Raw genomic sequence first — 17,765 nt, 5'->3', positions numbered from 1 at the left:
TCTATTGGATATAGGACTTCTTTTTCCCTCCCTTTGAAGTTTTAAGCTATTTGGAAAGAATTATGATGAAGACGGCCTTGAGGAGGAGTTTGGGGCACCTGGCTGTGTGCTGAGCTCTGTGTTTATCAGCTGGGTGACTGACCACAGCAGTTTCTCTTCTCTCACCATCAGATACCGTTGGGAAACCAGGTTAAACAAAGCTGGACAGGCTTCTTTGTTACAGAGCTTCTCTGAGTCTTTAATGTGTATGTGTATGGTGATCCTCACCCCCAACACTGCATTTCTCAGATTTATGTGATCACACAGTCTTACTTTTTATTTTATGTATTTATGCATTTATTGTATTTTACAAGTTCTCTCTTCTCTCTCTTTTTTTTTTTGTGTTTTGTCTTTTTAGGCCGCACCAGTGGCATATGGAGGTTCCCAGGCTAGGGGTCAAATGGGAGCCACTACACCACAGCCACAGGAACACCAGATCCAAGCCACATCCACGACCTACACCACAGCTCACAGCAGTGCCTGATCCTTAACCCGCTGAGTGAGGCCAAGGATGGAACCCGGCATCCTCATGGATGCTAGTCGGGTTCGATAACCATGAAGTCAGGACGGGAGCTCCTATTTTGTGTATTTTCAGGTGGAAGCACTTGATATATCTTTCTCTTCTCTTCTAGATCTGACCCTGCCATCCCTGAAGGAATTTCAAGGGGTCTGGATGAATAATTAGAAAGGGGTAGATGGATGAATAGCTAGACAGATGGATATGTATGGATGTCAGTTTTTCTGGCTATTCTCTAAAAGGGCTATAACTCCAGCACAAGACAAGACTGCTGGCATGTAGGAAGCCTCAGGTTTCTGTATGAGCACATTCGTATATTTTGTAAAGAACCCGGCAGCAAACCCAGTCTGTGATACTTCTATATCAGGTCCAAGTATGTCAGGCGTGGTGTGGGAGCATGCTTGTAATTTCCATCCCGAAGTCTGCAGTTTAGCCAGATGAGCAAGCAAATGTTGTCCTCCCAGCTGCAAAGTATAAAGACATCTAACACCTTTATAGGAAGTGACTAGGGTGCTAGGGAGACCTGGGTGTGTTTCTGGCTTGCTGCTGCCTTTATGGCCTGGAGTAAATGTCTCCTCTTAACGGAGCTTTGGCATGTTTGTCTATGAAATGAGGGGGGTAGGGCTACGAGAATGTTGAGTGATTTCAAGAATCTCACAGCTTTTGTTTTATGTGATGGGAACAGGTAGAACTTTGGACTTTGCTAGCATTGCTCATTTTTCTCTAGAAGGTTTACTGGGTCGGGGCTGTGGTGCTTATCCAGAAGGGTGGCCATGAGACAGTGCTGCCTCTGGGAGACCTGACATTAAAAGGCTCAGTTAAGGAGGCACAGTGCACCTTGTTCAGGGTACTGGTTCTTTGACTTTCCTGAGAGGTGTCCGCAGTCCTCTCTGACTGGGGTTTTCCCCTGTGGGTGCATCAGAACCAGAATTCCTTGTAAAGCAATTTGCACTGAAAAGACTGAGAAGCAGGCAAGAGTGGTATTTAAGGAGTCTGTTACGAATTGATGTCAGTCTTTCCCACTGAACCCATTGCATTTTGGAATCCCTAACCTGGTGCTTAGGATTTCACTACTCCTGGGATCTTGGCATATGAGATGTAAGGTATGTCATATCGAGTATAGTGGTTAAAGGTATGACTTCAGAGTAGATGGGTTTGAACTTCTGCTCTACTCTTTTGAGTTCTTTGATTGTAGGCAATTTACCTTGGAATTGGATGCTGGCTGGATGTCCTTTAGAAGAGATTTAACTTTCCTATGCCTTAGTTTTTTGCTCTGTAAAATTGGGCTGTAAGTACTGCACAAGGTTGTTGTAAATAAACACTAGATAATGTCTGCAAAATACTTAGAACAGTGCTGTAGAGGCAGTCTACAAATGTGAGCTCTAGCTGTGGTTATTGTAGTGTTGTTTTATCTTTATCAGTATCATGTAGGGCACTAGTCAGGTCATCGGGTTGTTAAAACGACACCGAAAATCCTTTAAATGGCCCGTAAGTTATACTGTTGAGCCCTGTAGTAGTTCTGGAGCTCAAAGAAGTTGAAAATCACCAAGTTAGGAGGAGCAAAAGTAGACTTGCGTGTGTATGTGTTGAGGTGTTTGATCATTTAAATAGTTATTTTACTGTTAAAGGAGAATTATACCAAATTGAGTAGTAAATGGGTAATGAGTATAGAATTCTAACGAATTATTGCCTTTCTGCCGGGTTTACTTATTGTATTTAATGTGACATCTGTGTAACCAAGGGTGGACAGTTCTGGTTTGCTTGGGACTGACTTTGGCGTTTGATGGGATGTGAGACTTTCAGTGCTAAAATAGGACAGGTAGGCGTGAGTTATTACCCTGCTATAAGTTTAAAACTTTTGTTTGTCCTTAGGATTAAAGGAGACAGTATTTGTGAGAGCGCGTAGCACACTGCTTGGCACATAGTGACTGACTGCTCTTTAAATCTTTGTAGGATTGAGTCTAAATCTTGACCGAGAGTATATTCACACACTGCTTTTTTGGAAGTTGTAGGGAAGGAGTTGGCCAACTGCTTTGTGTCTTTTCCTGCCACGGCCCCTTTGAACAGCTTTCACTCTTAGGCATTAGATGTGTGGATTAGCACATTCAAGGTGTTTAGCACAGTGCCTGGCTCACAGTAAGCTCTTAATAAGTGGTAATTATTTGAATAATTAAGACTACTTAACGTTTTTTACAGATGTTACTTAGAATCAATAGTTCCATCACTGGGAATTCCTAAATCAAAATGGTAGCTCTTGATTGAGCTTTTGCCTTTTTTTTTTAACTTTTTTTAACTTTTTTCTTTTTGCCTGAGAAAGAGTTTCTGTATACCTGCACAACTGAAAATGTCTTTTCCCATTTCCTTTCAGATGATGAGGAGTACCTGATTAATCTGATAGACTCTCCAGGACACGTGGATTTTTCCTCGGAAGTATCGACGGCCGTTCGCATTTGCGATGGGTGCATCATTGTGGTGGATGCTGTGGAAGGGGTCTGTCCGCAGGTAGTGGATTGTAACAGGGAAATATTTAACTGGTTAAAGAAGGTGGGGAAAGAGGAGGAACCTGCTGTGCCGTCAATGACTCTATGCCACTTTAGACGTGTACTGACGATCGGAAAGCTGGTGTTAGGTTTCACATTCAGTAGTGTTCCCGTCTGTCATGGAGTTAAACCACCTGAGTTTTGAAGGGATATTGGAATGACTGTTAAGATACGTTGACATGTCTGGGATACTCCCCAGGAGAGGGACTTGGGAAAAATGGGAGAAATGTTTAGGAGGAGCTGGAGGTTTTACTTTAGTGGAAAAGTTTCTGAACTGTGAGAGGTTATTGATAACAAGATACTGAGCTAATTCCCCCTAAATGAGAAATTATCTTCTGTTGGCTTCTCAGTCTACACTTAGGCCTCCTCCTACCCACACATACTCTCTCCACCTTCTTCCTTCCCTCTCTTACTCTTCACATCCTTAATCTAGACTTTCTTATCTTTCTCACCAGAGTTCAGAAAGTCCGTCCCTAAGGCCAGAGTAAACATAAAACTCTGGTCAACATGAAACTCAGAGTGGATCTCTAAGCTCAGTTTTTAAAATAATTTTTCTTTGTTTTGTCTTTAAGAATGTTGTCACCTTTGTGTCCTACTTCTTAATATACCTTGTGGGTTTTTTACATTGTTTTTTAAAAAGAATGATAAAAGGCTTAAATTACAGGCATACTTTGGAGATAGCCCAGGTTTGGTTCTGGACCATGGCAAAAAAGTGAATATTGCAGTGAAGTGAGTCATGTGAATTGTTTTGGTTTCCCAGTGCATATAAAAGTTATGTTTACACTATAGTCTGTTAAGTGTGTGATAGCATTATGTCTAAAAAAACACTGGACATACCTTAATTTAAAAATACTCTATTTCGGGGAGTTCCCATTGTGACTCAGCAGAAACAAATCCAACTAGGAACCATGAGGTTGTGGGTTCGGTCCCTGGCCTTGCTCCGTGGGTTAAGGATCTGGCCTTGCCGTGAGCTGTGGTACAGTTCGCAGACACATCTCCAATCTTATGTTGCTGTGGCTGTGGTGTAGGCCAGCAGCTATAGCTCTAATTGGACCCCTGACCTGGGAACCTCCATATGCAGTAGGTGTGGCCCTAAAAAGCAAAGCAAAAAAAAAAAAAAAACAAAAACTCTATTGCTTAAAAAATACTTACCATTTCTGAATTGTAGCAACATCAACTGATCAAGATGATCATATCAAGATCAGAGATCACAGATGATCATGACAGATATATTAATAATGAGAAATGTGAAGTATTGAGGGAACTGCCAAAATCTAACATAGTGACAGGAAGTAAGCAAATTCTGTTGGAAAATAGGTACTGATAGATTTGCTTGATGCAGGGTTGCAGAAACCTTTGGTTTGTAAAAAAAAAAAATGTACCATCTGTGAAGCACAGTAAAGCAGAGTGCATTAAAATGAGGTTTGCTTGTAGAAATGGAGAAAACTTGATATTCCCAAGAAGATAAGTAGTAATTATTCTGTAGCTTCTGCTCTGATTTCCCCTAAGGGCACAGGTACCCTAACTAGAGAGCACAGCCTTAGCATGTATAGTGTCTTAGGTATCCTGACAAAATAAGTAAAATGCACAGCTCTGACTTTAGAATAGAATAGTAGTTAACTCTGAGAGATGGGTTTAGGATCAAGAAGGTGTACACAGAGGACATCTGGGGAATATTCTGTCTTTTGACCTGTCTGTTGGGCAACATGAGTGTTTTCTAATCATTCAGTAGACATGTATGCCTGTTTGTGTTTGTGTGAGTTAGTGTGTGTGTATAATTCCACAAAACTCTTCACTGTCTTTTACCCAATTTTATTCATCCTTCTTAAATACATTGTCAGTTCCAGAAAGACAAGGATGATTTTTCTTATCTGTAGTTTTTTCTTTGTAAATAACTACTTCGTGAATGTCTGGCGAACACCTTTGTCTGACTGGCATGCTCTGAGTTGCGATAGAGGAGTATGGAAATGAGCTGATTATTAATCAGGATTTTCTAACATGCTTTAATTATTTCAAATGATGAGCTTTACATTTTCCTTTCTGTTTAATCAGACACAGGCCGTTCTGCGACAAGCCTGGCTGGAAAACATCCGTCCGGTTTTGGTGATTAATAAGATAGATCGCTTGATAGTGGAACTGAAATTCACCCCGCAAGAGGCCTATTCTCACCTCAAGAATATTTTAGAACAGGTATTTTATCTTCCATTTGAGTATTTTAAAAATTGTGGCTCAAAGGAGAGTCATAAGCAAGTTGCTAAATTGAGTAGGAGGCATTGTTTTAAAAAAGTCACTTCTTTAGATTCATATGTGTTGCAGTCATCATACCACAGCAGAGGCAGTAGGATAAGTGTTACGTCAGGAGTCCTCTCCATCTCTAGGAGGCATCCTTGAGTATAAAGCTCGGACAATAGGTTTTAACGATGTCTTGTTTATAGTCTTGTAGTTTGGTTTCAGAGTGGAGCAATGTTAGGAAACCCTGGCTTTTTTTTAATTACCTGTCTTTAGATAAAATGTTACCCAAATAGTCACCATTTATTTATTCAGTAGACATTGACAAAGCTGCATATTGAATAAATGAGTTCTTGAATGTTTGCTTTGTGCTAAGCATTGTGAACATAAAGACAGGTCAGAGTGCCTATTTTCAAAGATCTCACAGTGTGGTAGGGGAGACAGATACTTAGAAGAGATATTTGGAGAACAATGAGATAAACTCTGGTGTGATTTGAGAGCATACATGAGAGCCACCTCACCTGGCCTGGGTCAAGGGAAGGGAGAATTAGGAACAGTCTCACAATAGAAGCCTTGAGATGGAACTGAGGTAGCATTTGCCAGGTAAAGAATTATGGCAAAGGCCTTCAAGATAGGAAAGGATGAGATATACAAAGACATCAGGGAAAAAAGGCATAGTACACTGTTTGATTCAAAGAAGTGCCAACCATTTGTTATAGTTAAAGAATTAAGAGTCCCCGTTGCGGTTCAGTGGGTTAAGAACCTGACATAGTGTCTGTGAGGTTCTATCCCTGGCCTCGCTCTCTGGGTTATGAATCTGGCGTTGCCACAAGCCGCGGCATAGGTTGCAAATGTGTCTTGAATCTGGCGCTGCTATGGCTGTAGTGTAGGCCGGCAGCTGCAGCTCCAGTTTTATGCCTAGCCTGGAAACTTCCATATGTCATGGATGTGGCCCTAAAAAAAAAAAAAAAAAAGGAAAAAAAATAAAAAGATTTAGATTGTGTTAAGCAGTGACAAGAGGTGGGCGTAGAAAGGAGTCTAGGATCTAGATTGTGGGGAACCTTGTGTGCCATGCCTGGAGGTTTGAACTGTCTTCTTCAAAACAATGGAGTACCGTTGATGAGACCAACTTGAGAATATTTATTTGCTAATGGATGGAGATGATAAAGGTAGAGCAGGGGAAACACTCCAGCCCTGCTGCAGAAGAAGTAGGGCCAGCAATATTTGTAGACAGAGGTGGGCTTGTAGGTGGATTATGGGGAGCTCGCACGCTTTCTGAAGAATAGGCTCTGAGGTAGAAAATAAGATCACTCACTTGGGAGTGAAAACAGTTGGGGGTTAGAGGTCAGGAAGAGGGTCTGAAGAGAGTGGTGAACAGCCCAAACCGCTGATTTGAGAAATGGGGAGGGAGTGGACGAAGGTTACAAACTAGGATTGTGGAGGTTGAAAACCATGAGTTCTGGTGACCCTAAGGCCCTGGTACTGAAAACACAAGCGTTTGCATCACTCACAAAAATGACCTTTCAAAAATCTGTGGTTTAGTTTTCCTGGGTTTAGAAAGAATAGGTTGATAACCTGTAAGTTAAAGATTGCTATAAATGTCAGCTCCATCCATGGGTGCCTAACGCGAGCCCAGAGGGTGACCAATGACACCAGGTTTATCAAGGCTTAGACAGTGTGTCTCCTGTCACGGACGTGCTAAGCATACGAATGACATTCTGCCATTTTACCATCTCTCCTAGATTAATGCACTCACAGGAACTCTTTTTACTTCTAAAGTCCTAGAAGAAAGAGCAGAGAGAGAGACTGACTCCCAAGCGAATCCACATTCTGAGCAAGGAGAGCAGGTGTATGACTGGAGCACTGGCCTGGAAGACACAGATGATTCTCACCTCTACTTCTCCCCAGATCAGGGAAACGTGGTGTTTACAAGTGCAATAGATGGGTGGGGCTTTGGGTAAGTCTGTTCGAATCTGGTTAAATCTCTTTGTGGGTTTTATATGCAATTGGCTTTTTTTAAATTAAGCTTTTGATTTTGAGGTCTTTAAAGATTCACATACAGTTGTAAGAAAGAACACGTAGAGTTGTCTTGTTCCTTTACCCAGTGACCCTCCAAGGGGAACATCTTCCGGAACTGTAATGGCACAGCCAGGAAGTTAACATTGGTATAGTCCATCATCACAGAGAACTTTCACGTTATGCTAGTACAGTCACACCCATTTCTCTCCCATTCCCGACCCCTCCTTAACGGCTAGACTAACTGTTCTCCGTTTCCATAATGTCATTTCACGAATGTTATAGGAGGAGTTCCCATTGTGGCACAGTGGAAACGAATCCAGCTAGTATTCACGAGGACTCGGGTTCAATCCCAGGCCTCACTCAGTGGGTTAAGGATCCGGCATTGCTCTTGGCTTGGTATAGGTCAAAGACGTGGCTTGGACCTGGTATTGCTGTGGCTCTGGCGTAGGCCTGCAGCTGCAGCTCTTATTCAACCCCTAGCCTGGGAACTTCCATATGCTGCAGGTGCAGCCCTAAAAAGACAAAAAAAAAAAAAGAATGTTATGGAAATGTAATTGAACAATATGTAACCTTTTTGTGATTGAATTTTCAGCGTAACTCTCTAGAGACCTATCTTAAGTTGTCGCATGTATCGTGGGTTGGTTCCTTTTTATTGCCTAGTAGTGTTCCATACCCTGGTTAAACCAGCTTAACCATTTACTCATTGAAGGACCTCTGGGTTTTTTTTTTTTTTTTTCCCTAGTTTGGGACTATTATGAGTAAAGCTGCTATAAGCATTCGTGTGTAGGTTTTTATGTGAATGTAAGTTTTTATTTCTTTGGGATGAATACCCGGGAGTGCATTTGCTAAGTCATTGGGTGCTTGTATGTTTAGGTTTTAAAGAAACTGTCAACCTTTTCCAGAGTGTGTATACCATTTTATATCCCCACCAGCAGTGTAGGAGTGATCCAGTTTTTTCACATCCTCACCATCATTTGGTGTTGTCATTATTTTTTTTCTTTTCTTTTTTTAGCCATTCTGATAGGTGAGTACTGATATGTTATTACGGTTTGAATTTGCATTTTCCTAACAGCTTGTGATGTTGAACATCTTTTCATGAGCTGATTTGTCATCTGTATATCCTCTTGGATGAAATGTCTCTTCATGTCCTTTATCCATTTTGTTTTTGTTTTGTTTTTATTCAGGTATAATTGACATATAACATATTGGTTTGCAGTGTACAACATAATGATTTGATATTTGCATATGTTGTGAAGTGATCACCACAATAAATCTAGATAATTTCATCACAATACCTAGTTACACAACCTATATATATGTGTGATGAAGACTTTTAGGATTGACTCTTAGGAACTTTCATTTATACATTATGGTGTTATTAACTTTAGTCACTATGCTATGCATTATACTCCATGACTTTTTTTTCAATAACTGCAAGTTTGTGCCTTTTGAGTTTGGTCACGCATTTTGCCAGTCCTCTGCTCACTCCCTTTGTATCTGTAAGTTGCTTGGTTTTTTTGGTTTTGTTTTGCTTTTTAAAGAGTCTCCACACGAGCAAGATTTTACAGTATTTACCTTTATCTTTCTCTGTCCAACACCATGTTGTTGCAAATGGCAAGTTTGCATTCTTTTTTATGGCTGAGTAGTAGTCCATTGTGTGTATATATACTACATCATCTTTATCCATTCATCTGTCAGTGGACACTTCAGTTGTTTTCATCCCTTGGCTATTATAAATAATGCTGCAGTGAAGATGATGTGTCTATATCTTTTCAAATTAGTGTTTTAGGGTTTGTTGCATAAACAGCCAGAAGTGGGCTCACTGAATCATGTTGTAATTCAATTTTTAATTTTTTGAAGACCCTCCATCATATTTTCCATAGTGGTTGTACCCAGTTTACATTTCCATGAACAGTGCACAGGGGTTTCCTTTCCTTCCCATCCTAGCCAACGCTTATTTGTCTTTTTGATGATAGTCATTCTAACAGGTGTGAGGTAGTAACTTGTTGTCATTTGACTTACATTTCCCCGATAATTAGTGATGTTGAGTATCTTTTCATAAACCTGTTGGCCATCTATATGTGTTCCTTAGATAAATTCTATTCAGAGCCTCTGCCCTTTTTTAAATTGGGTTGTTTGGGGGTTTGGCTGTTGAGTTGTATGAGTTTTTGGCATATTTTGGATATTAACCCCTTATCAGATATGTAATTGGCAGATATTTTCTCCAGTTCTTTAGATTGCCGTTTCATTTTGTTAATTATCTCCTTTGCTATATAGTCTTTTGCCCATTTTCTGATTTTATTTTTTATTTTTGTTACTGTTTGAGCTTTGAGAACTTTTTGTATAGTCTAGATATTAGTCTTTGTCTCATATGTATAAGTATTTTTTTCCCAGTCTAAAGTTTGGTTTTTCATCTTTATTAAGTATCTTTCACAGAGCAAAGTTTTTGAGTGGAGGTCCAGTTTAATTTTTCCTTTATGAATTATACTTTTGTGGTTAAGTTTAAGAACTTTGCATTAGCTCTAGATCCTGAAGATTTTCTTTCATGTTTTTTCCAGAAGTTTTACGGTTTTCCTTTTAAGTCTGCAATCCATCTTGAGTTTTATACATATGATGTAAGGCTTGGGTCAAGTTTCATATGTTTGGGCCGTGGCTGACATTTATTTCATCACCGTTTATTGAAAAGGCTATATTTCCTCTATTGAATTGTTTTTGTACCTTTGTTTGAATCAGTTGGACATCTTTTTTTTCTTTTTTTCTTTTCTTTTTTTTTTCTTTTTCATCTGCACCACAGCATATGGAGTTCCTGGATCAGGGATCAGATCCAAGCCACAGTTGCAACCTGTGCCATAGCTGTGGAAATGCAAGATCTTTAACCCACTGCGCTGGGCCAGGAAACTTGTGTCCCAGTGCTGCAGAGACACTGACCATCCCTTTGTGCTACAGTGGGAACTCCCAGTTGGGCATCTTTATGTGGGTCTATTTCTGTGTATTGTGGTCTGTTTCATTGATCTCTGTATCTTTCCATCAGTACCACATAGTCTTGATTACTCTTTGTAAATCTTGAAATTAGGTGGATTGTTTCAAAGTCGTTTTAGCTGTTCAAGGGCCTGTGCCTTTCCATATACATTTTATAGTAATCTTCGTATATGCAAAAAAATTTTGCTAGGATTTTCATAGAAGATGCATGGTAAACTTGTATACCAATTTGAGGAGAATTGATGTCTTTACTATGTTGAATGTTCTAATCCATGGACACTCTATGTGTCTCCATTTATTTAGATTTTCCTTGATTTCTTTCAGCAGCATTTCATAGTTTTCAGCATTTAAGTCCTGTACATATTGTATTAGGTTTGCACCTAATTTTTCTTTTTTTTTTAACAGTTATAAATGGTATTGTATTTTTTATTTTGGTGTTCATGTATTCATTTCTACTAGATAGAAATACAGTTAATTGATTTTCATGTGTTGATCTCGTGTACTGTGACCTTCCTAAACCCACTTAATAGTTCTCAGAGTTTTTTGTAGATGTCTTGGGATTTTCTACAAGACAGTCATGTCACTTGCAAATAGGGATTGTTTTATTTCTTCCTTTCCTTTGCCATTTTTTTCCCTTGTCTTATTGCACTGACAAGAACTTCCAGCACTACTTGAGTAAGAGTGGGAAAAGTAGACCTCCTTGGCTTGTTCCTGATCTTTGGAGAAAAGCATTCAGTCTTTCACCAAGAGATGTAATAATGGCTCTAAGTTATTTTTAAATGTTCTTTGTCAAGTTGAGGAAGTTCCCCTGCATCCCTTTTTTTCTGAGAGTTACTGCTATGGATGGATGTCAAATTTTGTCAAATGCTTTTTCAGTGAATATATGTATCAATGAATACATTCAAATGTATCAATGAATATAATCTAGTGATTTTTCTCCTCTATTAGTATAGATTACACTGATTGATTTTTGAATATTCAGCCAGTCTTGCATCTTTTTGTAAATTTTACATATAATTTTTTTTTGTTTTATTTTGCTTTTTAGGACCACACCTGTGGTCTCTGGAAGTTCCCAGGTTAGGGGTTGAATAGGAGCTATAGCTGCTAGCCTGCATCATAGCCACAGCAACACGGGATCCAAGTCACATCTGCAACCTTCACTGCAGCTCGAGGCAACACTGGAGCCTTAACCCACTGAGCGAGGCCAGGGATTGAACCCACATCCTCATGGATACTAATCGGGGTCATTTCCACTGAGCCATAGTGGGAAGTCCTCTATATTTTTAAACCTTATTCTTTCAATAAATTACAAAATTCAGAAGGTACGAAAATGAATACCATGAAAAGTCTCCCACCCCACCCCTTAGCTTTTTTAGTTCATTTCCCCATAGGAAACTAGTTTGTCCGGGCAGTTTTTTAATGTGTCATCCATAGGTTATTTATGCATATATGAGCAGATACATCATCAAATTTTATCATCTACACTAGCAGAAGTTAATATGCAAAGAAACTAATTTTATTGAGGATGTACATATGCTAGCCATTGAGCTAGTCACTCTAAATTATTTCATTGAATTTCTGGAATAGTCCTTTTAAATAGATATTAGTATTTATTATCCCAGGTTCAAAGACATTGATCAATTTGTTAAACAGTCACTCAGCCACTGAGTGGCAGAGCTGATAAAGTCTGCCTGACACTGAAGTTCATGCTTTCTTACCAAGTGCTTCTGTGGGATCCTTACTATGAGGATAGGGACTCTTGTTTTTTCTAATTCCCCCTCTGGATATGTACATGCTCAGAGCAAGTAATAGTGATCCCAGTTTTCGAATGTGGTTGGTAATTAATTACATTTCTAACCACAGTCATTACTGACTTGTGGAATCACAAAATTCAAAGGAGTTTTACTTTGAGAAAAATGTCTTCAGCTTGGATAAACAGTTGTGGGCATATAATGAAATTGACTTTAGTTGTGGGCTTATTTAACCTTATATATAATTTACAGGGATGATCGCAACAGAAGTAATGCACCAGGTGAAACCAACCTTGGCTGTTCCTTGTACTCCTTTTTACAGGAACTTGCTCTTCCACTTCCTTTTGACTGAGCACATTTTGCCTTGGGCAGTATAGTGCTATAATTCCTCTGTGTTAGTTTGTAATAAATTATAGATATTTTGGTTTACTTGATGCCTATAAAGTTCATATTGGACTTAATTAAATTCAGATGATGGATATATAATGAAAATGGACATTACAAACCTGCTGAAAATGTGAACTTTTCATTTTCATGTGTGGTTGATGACTTACTAATATCACCTTGCTGGGCCTCAGTTTCCTCATCTGAAAAATAATAATATTGGACTATGATGATTTCTAAGCAGCATATGAAAGTTCCTGGGCTAGGGGTTGAATCAGAGCTGCAGCTGGAGTCTCCTTCACAGCCATAGCAACAACAGATCCGAGCTGCATCTATGATCTACTCTGCAGCTTATAGTAATGATAGATCCTTAACCCATGCGTGAAGCCAGGGATTGAACCTGCATCATCACAGACACTGTGTTGGGTTCTTAACCTACTGAGTCACAACTCCTTTTTGAGCTAAGAAGTACAGTGATTCATTCAGTCTTAATGACAGGGTCAGACCTATTGATACCCTAATTTGTAAGCGTTTTGCTAGTGCGCCACAAGGTGGGGGGCTTGTCCTTTTCTTGTAATGATTTTCTTAAATAACTGAATTATGAGAATTTTAATTTAAATCTCACAAATTGGGGAAAGTTTATAGTGAAAGAAGGAATGGAGAAAGGCTTGCATGATTAGAATGAGGGTAGCTTCGGTATCCCTCACAACTTTGGACATTTTTGCATTCAGTCAATAAATGAATTCCTCTGTATTAGACCAGGTCATCTTTGGGGATTTGTTAGTGCCTGTTCTCAACAAGTTAAAGAGTTAATTTATGAGAAGAGGGTGGTAGAAATGAAAGCACTGGAGACCCTTCCCAATTTTCCTCTAAAATGTTAGTGTACAGGGAAGGTTGGCAACTTCATGTGTCACAAAAATGTGGGAAATGAACACATTTTAGAATTTGGAAGATGGGTCTATAAACTCTCACGTAAAGAAAGGAACAGGAATAAGAAGTTTGACTAGTGGCTATACCGCCTAAATCTGTCCTCTTAATAGTTGTTACTCCAGGAGAATCTACTCTGAAAAAGCAGAAACACATTGACTTGGGTAGGTGGCAGCAACAATCTAGTTCCAACTCTGTAAAACAGGGACGGGAAAAGAAGAGACAGTGGGGGAGTTCCTGTTGTGGCTTAGCCAGTTAAGGATCAGTATCCATGAGGATGTGGCTTTCAATCCCTGGCCTTGCTCAGTGGGTTAAAGATCTGGCGTTGCCGCAGGTTGCAGATGGGGCTCAAATCCTGCGTTGCTGTAGCTTTGGTTAGGCTGGCAGCTGCAGCTCTGATTCGACCCCTACAGCCCCTAGCCTGGGAACTCCCATATGCCACAGATTTGGCCCTAAAAAGAAAAAAGAAAAATAGAAGGGACTACCAAAAGCCCTTCCTAAGGGTTTTGTCCTTGTGCAGTAATGTCTTAGAAAGGTACAATTAACATTAATCTGTTGTGTACCTTGAACACAAAAGAGTGTGTGGCCCAGCTTTCACAATTTAAAAAGTGTCAGTGAAGGATATATATAAAAATTGGTCCTGTATCAGGCAAAAAGCTAATTCAAGTTCAAAGAGCATAAAGTATGTTGAAAGGGGATACACTAATGACTCAGTCGTTATCTCCAGTTTTTAACTAAGAATAAACCCAGGTTGCCAATATGGTGATCAAAATGTTGGCTGTATTCATGGAGGCCCCAGCAAGCACTACTGTAAAGAACAGGGCTCCTTGGTAAAGTTACGTTGGAGAATGCGCTTGGGACTTCAGGCCACAGTAGTTGCCTTCTGTTGTTTCCCTGCTATGGGTTCTATAATGGATCTGCAGATCTGCATGGAGGATTGCAGGCTACCTGGCAAAATCCGGTGTTGACAAATGGGAAGCCCAGGGTGAGAGGACGGTCTACTGACTTGCACCTGGAAAGAAGGTTCTCTGCCTTGCTCTAGTGAACTTTATAAGAAGTCCAGGAAGAGGCTTGGCTCTTTCTGCTAATCCCTGGAGCAGGCTGCAAGACAGAGCTAGTATTTTTGAGACATAGGAACTCTGCCCAATAAATGTTGGCTCTTGGCCGCCTTCTCACTTGTGGAGAAGTGGTTGAGAGACCAAGAGTGCTCCTTTCAGCCATCCATAGCATGAAAGCTGTAGGTCTGTGGAGTAAGGCAAGAACACTTGTGATGGAGCAAGACGGAGGATAACGTGAGAAAAAGAGTGTGTGTGTGTGTGACTGGGTCACGTTGCTATACAGTAGAAAATTAACAGAACACTGTAAGCTAACTATAATAGAAAAAATAAAAATCATTATATAAAAAATAAAAACATAAAAAAGAATTTATAAAGAGAAAAAAGATTCCGTCCTTCAGACAAAAGAAAGTATAAATTAACAATATAGTGATATAACATATAAATAATGTAAATTCTTTAATTATATACGTTATATACATAATTTATAAATAAGTTTTTATATGATGTGTCAATCATAATTAATAGAAACTAACATTTTGGAAAATTAGAAAAACCCTCTACCAAAAATAAATCAGTGTTGAATCAAATGGGAAATAAAACTTACAATAGTGGATTACTTTGAAAGTAATGGACTCTTGAGGCAGCTCTTTCAGAATATCAGTAGCTTATAGTTGTCAAATTTGAATTTTGATTCCTGATTGGGTATTTTTTTCTTCTTGGGCCCTTAGTGAGAGGGGGCACAGGATATTTATCTCCAGCAGTTTCTCTAGTGTCTACTTTTTGCTTCTAAGGTACTGCCTGATGCTCTTTATACTTCTGGTTCCAACTGTAAGTTAATAAACTTCCATTCCTCTAGCTTCTTACTGCTCCCACCAGGCTTCCATTATCATAAGAGAATATCAACTAACTGTACTTGGTTGTAGTTAACACCTGCGTTCCACATTGCTGACTGACAGGTAAAGAAATTGCCTAGAGTCTGTTAACTTTGGATTCCTTTTGCGTTGCAGAATATAGTAACAGGCATCTTTTAAGATGCTGGTGTTTTGAGAGTTGGACTCAAACCTTAGATTATGTAGGAATATACCATTTCCTGCAGAAAAGGTATTTTTCCTAGGTCCTTTATCCAGACAGTGCAGACACTGTAACATATAGTATCCTTATTTGTCTAGTGACTGCTCTCATGTGGCTGGGTTTGCAGCAGAGCAGACCTGGTGCTAACTGGTTTCTCTAAGGGCTGGAGAGAGTTAAGTTAGTATATATCTGTTTCCTACTTAATCCACGATGCTAAAAAGCCTTTTTTTTTGGCAGGTTCTGGGTCTAGAATTTGTTTTCTTTGTGAGCCACGGGCATCTTTAGTTGTGGAGGGCTAAAGCCAAGTCTATTGTTGGCGTAGGTGTGGTGGGCAGCTGGAGCCTCTGTTTCCTTGGGCATTGTTCTTCTTACTTTTATACACATGCAAAATTAAGTAAAAGGGAGCTGTGGCATGCATTCTAATCTGTATGAATATAGGGAAAGTTGGACAGGACCGTGGGCTCTGGAGCCAGACTGCTTGGGTTTGAATCCCAACTTCATTATGTGATATCTCGTGCTTCATTATCCTTTTCTGTAAACTGGGGGAGATAATTAGTACCTTCCTTGTCAGAGAGTTGAAATGATTATGTTTAGTAATGTTGAAAGCACATTGAACAGTACCTGGCACAGGAACAGTCACGTGCTAGCTCTCCTCAGACTTCTTCCTGTTGTTGTTAATAACAGGAACACTTGCTTTTCTTTCAGAATCGAGCACTTTGCCAAAATCTACAGTCAAAAAACTGGCATCAGAAAAGAAGTTCTTTTGAAAACCTTGTGGGGAGATTATTATATAAATATGAAGGCTAAGAAGATTATGAAGGTTGATCAGGTAATGTGGCGTATGTCCCTGCTGATCCTTGGTCACATTCTTGCCCTTTGAAAACCTGAACTGTAACACACCCATAATATGGCCTTGTTAATGCAAGTCAGTTTATGAGGGATTTTTTTACTCTATTTGGTTAAAGCTCATGTGTCTTATTTTCAAGTATTGCTTAAATAGAGTTCTGTAAATATAAGGAACAAAGGACTGCCTTCATTTTTTTTTTTTTTTTTTCCTTCTCAAGAGGAACAAAAAGCTCAGATCCTGGGCTCGTGAACTTACAGTATTTTGCATCATGCATTTGTGTGTCCCCTTCATAAAGAGACAGCTCTTTTATTCTTTTTTTTTTTTTCAACTGTGGCATATGGAAGTTCCCAGGCCACGGTTTGAATCGAAGTTGCAGCTGATGGCCTATGCCACAGTCACAGCCATGCAGGATCTGGGCTGCATCTGTGACCTCTGCTGCCGCTTGTGGCAATGCTGGATCCTTAACCCAATGAGCATGGCCAGGGTTGAACCCACATCCTCATGGACACTATGGCAGGTTCTTAACCTACTGAGCCTCACGGGAACTCCAAGAGACATCGATTTTAGATATCACTGTGCCGCTCACACTGCGTTCCTAGTCTTAGCCTTCTCTCATTGGATGCTGGTCCCCATGCAGTGCTGAGGGAGAGAGGCAGGTGCTCCCCAGGACACTTCATTCTATAGATAGAGGTGATGAAGGGCTACCAAGTCACATAGCTTCAAAGGATGCTTTTCTTGAAGCTTATTTTTAAATATGAAATTCAGGAGTTTCTAAATTTATTCTCACTTAAGAGTATATATATATTCCTTTTAGAAAGTTCTCATAAGTATAAAGGCTATAGGAAAGAAAAAATTCAGAAACCAGCGCTGCTGATGCTATGGTTTTCATTTCTTTCATGCTGGATAGATACATACATCCCTTGGTTGAGATTATACTCTTGATATAGCATAGCTGCTTTTTAAAAATTTTTTCAAGCTGCTTTTTTGCTTGACATTATATTGTGGACATATTCCCTTGCCATTAAAAGCTTTTCATAAATAATATCTATATTTTGGCTGCACTAGTGGCATGTAGAAGCTCCTGAGCCAGGGATTAAACCTGATCTGCAGCTGTGGCAATGCTGGATCCTTAACCCACTGCACCACAAGGGAACTTCCTAAACGGTATATTTAAGAGGAGCCAGTGTAGCAAGGTAGAAAAGAGCATAGATTTAGAATCTGACTCTGTATTTGAGTCTCAGCTTTACCACTTACTAGCTCTGTGACATTTGTCTCAGTTTTTTCACCTGCAGATTGGACATGATAGTACTTATCTTATAGGGTGGTTATTATAATCATATGAAATATCCCAAAAAAGTCTTTAGATCAGTTCCTCTCACATAATGAGTACCTTGTTAGTATTTT

At 39.6% G+C, this 17,765-nt stretch overlaps 1 protein-coding gene across 1 annotated transcript in view; it reads left to right on the top strand.

The window, feature by feature from the left end:
- Positions 1-17,765, top strand: part of EFL1 (elongation factor like GTPase 1) — a 137,703-nt gene that overhangs the window by 14,131 nt on the left and 105,807 nt on the right. The window contains exons 5-8 of the mRNA XM_047794488.1: positions 2,925-3,058; positions 5,149-5,286; positions 7,068-7,282; positions 16,220-16,343. Coding sequence (XP_047650444.1) covers positions 2,925-3,058; positions 5,149-5,286; positions 7,068-7,282; positions 16,220-16,343 — 611 coding nt within the window. The remainder of the gene's footprint in view (positions 1-2,924; positions 3,059-5,148; positions 5,287-7,067; positions 7,283-16,219; positions 16,344-17,765) is intronic.

This window comes from Phacochoerus africanus, chromosome 9, assembly GCF_016906955.1.
Source record: "Phacochoerus africanus isolate WHEZ1 chromosome 9, ROS_Pafr_v1, whole genome shotgun sequence".
Lineage (NCBI taxonomy): Eukaryota > Metazoa > Chordata > Mammalia > Artiodactyla > Suidae > Phacochoerus > Phacochoerus africanus.
Note: the sequence above shows the minus strand (reverse complement) of the source record. Positions and strands in the feature narration are given on the sequence as shown.